Genomic DNA, 7,664 nt, shown 5'->3' on the forward strand with positions numbered 1-7,664 from the left:
TTTATATCATTTATTTATATTTATAATTATAATGTCATTCTATTTTTTTATAAAATTATATAGTTTTTTATTTTTCATAGCATCTTTCAATTTATAAGGGTAAGAACTAATTCGTCACAAATTTCTTTTTAAAATTTGTTGTTAGCCAATAGATTATTATATATATAAGAAGGAATTCAAATTTTTAACACTTACTTAAATAGACAATAAATTAATTACTTGACCAACTTAAGTAAGTTTTGTTGTATAATTCTTTTATATAGAAAAAAAGCTTTAGATAAAAATGGTTATTCCTTCACTTTTTTGTCTAAGAAAAAATAGATTTAGAAAAATAATATTTTAAAATTGGGAATGCTATTAAATACTATTAAATGAATTAAGGTAACATTGCCTTTTATTTTTTCCTATACCATCAAGCATACTATCATTGATTCTTCATGTTCCTAAACTTAAGTGTTTTGGAAGAAATTTGATTCTTCATTGATTCTTTATATTTAGGCTATCTCTGCTAAGAATACTGAAAATAGGTTAAAACAAACATGTCCTCACCGAATGGGATCAACAAATTTTGGAATAGTGCGTAAGCAGCTGGTAATATAACTTATTCTTTGTGATTTCTCTTTTATATGTATTCATGGTGTAGTTGCCTAGTTAGTATGCTTCATGTAAACTTTTCTCTATGTATTTTAGCGTGACTCTAAAGAGAACAGTGAAGAACCATCAAGGGCTGAAGTTTTCATAGCAACTCGTACAAGTAAAAAAGGAAAAGAAATTGATGCTAAAACACAAGCCACAATTGTGAGTTGTTTGTATTTGTATTTTGGATATGTACATTATGAATTCTGATGTGATTTCTATCTAAATTGAGTTAATGCGACTTTGCAATCTATTGGTTGTTGCTTTTTGATAGACTGAACTTCAGAACCGCTTAGAAGCAGGAGAAAATGAAGAGGATGCATTTGTAGGAGTGTTAGGAAAGGACCAACCAGGTCGACTTCGTTGTTATGGGGCTTCGATTACAAGAAGCTCTCTTAAAAAAGATGAGGAGATTCGCCACATAAAAGTTGAATATGACAATTTTATGAAAGTTGGATTACTTGATAATTGGTTATTGACTAAATTATAAAATTATCTATGAATTCATATTAGGTTTTATATATTTATGAAGATTAAAAAGGGAATTAGGTTACTGACCATCTTTTTCGCCACGCTTTAAAAACGTGGCCATACGGCCATATCTCTGTCTATTGCCACGCTTAGGAAGCGTGGCTGTATCTAAGCTTTGTAGCCACGTTTTTCAAGCGTGGCCAAATCTCCTCTACTACCATGCTTTCGCCACGCTTTAAAAGCGTGGCCATATTTGGTCTACTGTCACGCTTAAAAAGCGTGGCCAGATCTACCCTATCGCCACGCTTTTACAGCGTGGCCGTATTTGGTCTACTGTCACGCTTGAAAAGCGTGGCCAGATCTACCCTATCGCCACGCTTTTACAGCGTGACCATATCTCTGCCTATCGCCACGCTTTAAAAGCGTGGCCGTATTTCCCACCTATAGCCACGCTTTTACAAGTGGCAGTTTGTAAAAAAGCGTGGCAAACAAAAAGCGTGGCAACAGGCTGCAAAAAGCGTGGCGATAGAGCAACCGCCACCCTTTGATAGGTCACCCTTTCAAAAGCGTGGCGGTAGCTCAAAAAGCGTGGCAAAAAACGTGTTTTCTTGTAGTGTGAGAAGAGATGAGGTATGGTCACTGATTATACCACATGTATTTCCAAATCAAAGTGTTGGTAGGATTATATGTCACTATATCCATCCAAACCCCAATTTGGTCTAACATGAGAAAGCATTTCTAGCATGATCCTTTCATTCTTCTTCCAAGGTTCCGAAGAGATCCAAGTATGAATAGCTTTTTTCCAAGATAACTACTCAATTGGATGAAGATTGAAAGCTTTCTAGTAAAATCAAGAGAAAAGAAAGAAGAAGAATAATGCAAACTATTATTGATCCATCAAATTACAACAGAGCTCCCTAACCCAATGAAAGGGGTTTAGTTGTTCATAGCTCTGGGAATGGAAAACAAAGGTGGAGAATGCATTCTGAAAAGTTAAACTAGAAGTTGCAAAGAAAGTAAAAATACAGAGAGTAATTCTAATAATGCCCCCCCAAAAGCTCCTCTTCTAGTTCAAAGTTCTCCCTATTTATACTATTCTTCTGATCTTCTAGTTGCTTCTTCAAGTCTTGGATATGGTGGGCCTTTGGATCTTGAGTTGAAGCAGTTATCATCTTCAGTGGGCTTAGCTTTACTTGCAGAGAGAGAGTGTGAAGTAGGCATGGACTTTAGCTTAGGACGTTAGTGGTATTAACGTTAAGTGAAAGTGTGGGTTCGAGAACATTAGTGACAATCACCTTTTTCACTAACGTTCCTAACCCAAGAATGGTCCACGTTAACTTCAATGTTAGTGGCATCAACGTGACCACTAACGTTGCCTCTTGGTCCTTCGCACACGTTATTGGGGTTTACCTTTTTCAATAACGTTGAGAGCCCCCCTTTTCTCCCTACGTTAGAGTCCACGTTAGTATAGTTAACATGGCCTTTAACGTAGGCTTGCCAAATCTTCGAGAGCGTTAGTGAAACTTACCTTTGTCACTAACGCTTCAAAACGCCCCTTCTTCCCACGTTAGAGTTCACATTAACTAGGTTAACGTGACTTCTAACGTGGTATTGATAGCCATCTCCAACGTTAGTGACAAAGGTGAGTGTCACTAACGTTGGCTCATCATTCTCTCCTCCACGTTAGCTTCCATGTTAACTGAGTTAACGTGGCAACTAACGTGGCTCAAAGTGGCTTAGTCCAACGTTAGTGACAAAGGTGAGTGTCACTAACGTTGGCCATTCCTTGCTTCCCCACATTAAAGTCCACGTTAACTGAGTTAACGTGGCTCTTAACGTGGCCATTATGAACTTGGTCCAATGTTAGTGACAAAGGTGAGTGTCACTAACGTTGGCTTCATCTTCTTCTTCCACGTTAGAGTTCACGTTAACTGAGTTAACGTGACTCTTAACATGGACAATTGCCACTTTGGAGCGTTAGTGGTACTTACTTTTACCACTAACGTTGGAGTTCTACTTCTCTTCCACGTTAGCTTCCACGTTAACATAGTTAACGTAGCAACTAACGTGGGATATGATGGCTCACGAAGGCATTAATGGCGATCACTTTTCTCATTAACGTTGCAAGCTAGCCTCTATTCCACGTTAGTGGTCACGTTAGCTAGACTAACGTGGCTACTAACGTGGTTCTTCCTTGCTTCCTTTGTCCTGAAATCAAGCAATAAAGTGCATCAAAGCTCTAATCCAAGTTATGAGACATGCATCATTCAATTTTGTCATTTAATTCATGCATAATTCTCATGAAATCATGTAAAATTCACAATATTTTCTTGAATCAAGATGTAAGTGATTATTTACCCAAAACTTTCTTATTTCCTAAGAAAGTGCATGAAACTATCCTAAAACCATAAAGAAAAGGTCAGTGAAACTGGCCAAAATGCCCTGGCATCACCTTATACATGTAATTATTTTCTTGTTCCTAAGGATGAATTAGTAGTCTCTTTTCATCATTGAATTGGTTGTTGTTGATTGTGCCATTTTCTATTCACCATGCACTTTCACTTGCATGACTTCAATAACCAATGTCTTTTATACTCAATTCACTTTAGTTGTGGTTACCTAGGTTGTTTAGGCCTTAAGTTTTGCTTATTTGTTACTTGCAACCTAGGACTACTTAATTGAGGAACATGCTATTTCTTTTGCTTTTGTGGTTATTGTTTTACCCGATCAATGTGTTGTGTTCTAAATTGTGCATGTATTTAGAATACACACATTGCCTTTTATCATACCACACACATCTTACCTTTCCTCAATTGTTGTTTCTTTGTCTACAAAGCACTCGGAGCCCCCGGAGCCCACTCGCTGAAGGTGGAGCCTCAAAGTCCTTCATCCCTCAGATCATGTGCATGCACGGAGGACCGTGCATTATTTAAGTATGGGGGAGGATTGCTAACTTCAAGGGGGGTAAAGTTTCTTTTCTTAGACACTTTGCAATATTCTTTTTGTTCTTTTTCCTTAATTTTTGCAAGTTTTTATTCTTGTTTTCATTTTGTTTGGTTTGTTTGTATATATCTCTTTAATGCTTATAGTTATATGATAGTAAATATTTGCATGTTGCATGGTAGAGTAAATAAGTTTGGTAAAACAACAAAGAATTTTCAAGAAATCTCTTTTTGGCATTCCATTGATTAGATTTGAAATTTATTTTTTGGACTTGCTTGAAGTATCTTTTTTTTGGAATATAGAAAAGAGCTTCAACAAATACCAAGTGAGATTTGAGCTTTAATTGTGTGGTTGCATATTTTCAATCACAAATTTTTGTTCTTGTGTGTTATACTCCTTTTATGATTGTAATCTTAGATTTGCTTGAATCTTTATGTCCTTTATTTATTGTTTTGAATGCATCTAGTATGATTGAGGCCATTGTTGAAATTAAACTCACTTAACCCATATGGCCAACCCTTACATCTACCTTTGTAAACCACTTTTGAGCCTTTTAATTCCCCTTTGTTCTTATTTTAAGCACATCATTTACCCTAAGTGAAAAATCATTAATGTCCTTGAATTGTATCTTTGATTAGCTTGGGTTTGAGTGTGTGTGTGTGTGTGTGTGTGTGTGTGTGTGTGTGTTAATCAAGTGTGGGAGAATTTGTGGGAAACATTGGTAGAAAGCTAGTTGGGTGTTCATTGAGAATATTTGGAAAAATGGGTAAACACTCATGCATCTATTAAGTAAGACATATGCATCTCTTTGTGTTGATAAAAGAAAAAAATTTTGGTGTATATACTTTGTATAAAAAAACAAAAAAAAAAAAAGAAAAGAAAAGAAATGACAATAAGAATAGAAATAAGAGATTCATAGGTGGTTGAATTGAAAAGCATGCATGAGTGAATGTGAGAAAGGGATAAATGGGTAGCTAGGATTGTTTTGTTATGTATATAGGATGATATATAGGATTAGGTGGGATGCTTGAGCTAATCAAAGATCCAATCTAATAGCACGCTTAACCATATTAATCCTACCCTTACCTAAGCCCCATTACAACCCACAAAAGCCCTCATGATATTTGCATTCATTCATCAAATATCAGTTGATTGTTGGATGACTTGCAAATCTTTAAGAAACATGATTAAAGGAGGATTAAGTGATTAAACCCTACACACTGAGCAATTAGAGTGTAAACACATCCGGTGAGGGTTTCAATTGTTCAATTCTATGTTTCCATTGCTTATTTTATATCTTTTTGCAAGTTGTTGAACTTAATTTTGAAAATTTCAAATCAATCTTTGGACATTGATCATATTGCTATATTTTCCTTGTCTTGGCCCTAAGTTTCTACTTTGGATTGATTGAGATTCTTTTGTTGGATTTTGCAAAACTCAATAGGAATCATAGTGTAGATATATATAGATAGCATTTAGTATAGTTACATGCATGTAGGTAGTTGCATTAATAATTACCCCTTCATTCATCTCCTTTGGTTGGTTTAGCATAAGGACATGCTTGGTTTAAGTGTGGAAGAATTGATGAATCCATATTTTACGATATATTTTGGTTTAATTTGAGTGGATTCCATCACATAAACCCACATTTATTCGCCTAAATAGCATGCTTTTGTGAATTCTTTCCTAATTGTGCTTAATTGTGAAAAATATACTTTTCATGCTTAAATTGCCAATTTTAATTCACTTTTCTCCCATTCGATGCCTTGATATATTTGTTTGAGTGATTTAAGGTTTTGAAGGCAAGAATGGCTTGAGGAAGTGGAAGGAAAGCATACAAAGTGGAAGAATTCAAGAAATGAAGGATTTGGAAAGCTGTCAGCCCTGACCTCTCTGTACTAAAGTGGTCATAACTTGAGCTACAGAGGTCCAAATGAGGCGGTTATAGCGGCATTTGAAAGCTAACATTCGGGGCTTCAAAATGATATGCAATTTGCTATAGTGGACATAAGTCTACCTATGCGTACGCACAGGTACTTGTACATCTGCACAGGTCAATTTTCAGCATGTTGCGGATGCACGCGTCTGTGCGTCCACACAGGTCCGTGCACGTGAGCTCATTAATACAAATTGCTGGGGGCGAATTTTGGGCCTCCAAAACCCAATCCAACTCATTTTCTGAAGCTATTTAAGGCCAAAGTGAAGAGAAATAAAGGGGGGCAATTAGGTTTAGTTTTTTTTTATGTTTTCTCTTAGTTTCTAGAGAGAGAAGATCCCCCCTCTCTCTAGAATTAGGGTTCTTTAGTTTAATTTCTTGTAATTTCTACTTTTAATTCTTGTTTCTATTTACTTTTTCTTGTCATTTATTGTTATTACCTTTTTGCTCTTCTTCATTTCTCTTGTTATTTCCTTTATTTTGTTATTTTCATTTTATGAGCACTCTTTGTTATTTTAATTTACATTTAATGTAATTTATGTTTTATGTTCATTTATTGCTTTCTTTAGTTGTTATTGCTATTTTCTTGCTTTGGTAGCTTTAGAATCTATTTTAATACATTTTAATATTATTTTATTCTCATACACACCAAGTGTTTGATAAAATGCTTGGCTTAGTTTTTACTTACTTTTTCTCCACTCTTGGCTTGAAATTGTTGTCTTTGGTGATCCTTGAGTCATTGATGTGCATTCTTGTTTAATATATTAGAGTGAGTTAGTTGATTTGGTTTCCCTTGACTCTATGTGACCCCTTAGTATTGACATAGGATTTAGGGATTGAAATTAACTATGCCTAATTGACTTATCTTTGATGTAAGGTTGACTAAGTAGGATTAACTCTTCATAACCATCATATGTTTATGGTCAATGACTAGGATAGGTAGCCTTAGCCTTCAATTACTTGCCAAGAGGTTTTTTGCATTTTAAGTTTCCTTTCTTGCACTTTAATTTTACTTGCTTTGACTTTTATTGTGTTGACTTTTATTTGCTTTGATGTTTAATTTTTAGCATGTTTAATTTTCACACTCTTGGTTGAGAAATTGGATGTTTCGGTGGAATTGAGTTGTGGATGTCCATTCCGCATTGTGTGAGAATGGTTAATTGATTTGGTTTCCATTGACGCTTGATGCCAAGGCATCTTAGGCTAGTTTCACTAGCATTTTTCTGTTAGTTTTAGTTGTTTTATGCATTTTCTTGAGCTTAAAGTAACCAAGAATGGTTAAATGAATAACAAAGCAATGAACCATCCAAACAGTATGATTTTGATGCAAATTCCATGAGTTTTAGTTATATTACTTGAATGCTATGAATGGAAGAATTCTCATGAAATTTTGCAAGACTTTGATGCAATTGTTTGGATGATTTCAGGAAAGAAGAGGCTAGGCAAGGAAGCAACAAAATCAATAAAGGAAGCTTGAATATCACATGTGGAGTTTAAGTTCCAGTTTAAGCTTAAACTGGAGCTTAAACGCCAGAATCATGAAGGCTAAGAAATGCTGGAACTGGCGTTTAACCTCCAGTTTAACCTTAAACTGGAAGTTAAACGCCAGAATGAGAATTTCACCAAGGGAACATTTCCACGTTTAAGCCCCAGTTTAACCTTAAACTGGAGCTTAAAC

At 35.3% G+C, this 7,664-nt stretch overlaps 1 protein-coding gene across 1 annotated transcript; it reads left to right on the forward strand.

Moving 5' to 3' along the window:
- On the forward strand, positions 380-1,126 carry LOC110269247. The gene is made up of 3 exons (XM_021116950.1): positions 380-591; positions 691-798; positions 911-1,126. Exons 1-3 carry the CDS (start codon positions 553-555, stop codon positions 1,124-1,126), a joined length of 363 nt encoding a protein of 120 aa, XP_020972609.1. The 5' UTR covers positions 380-552.

The sequence above is a fragment of the Arachis ipaensis genome, chromosome B02, assembly GCF_000816755.2.
Source record: "Arachis ipaensis cultivar K30076 chromosome B02, Araip1.1, whole genome shotgun sequence".
In the NCBI taxonomy this organism is placed as follows: domain Eukaryota; kingdom Viridiplantae; phylum Streptophyta; class Magnoliopsida; order Fabales; family Fabaceae; genus Arachis; species Arachis ipaensis.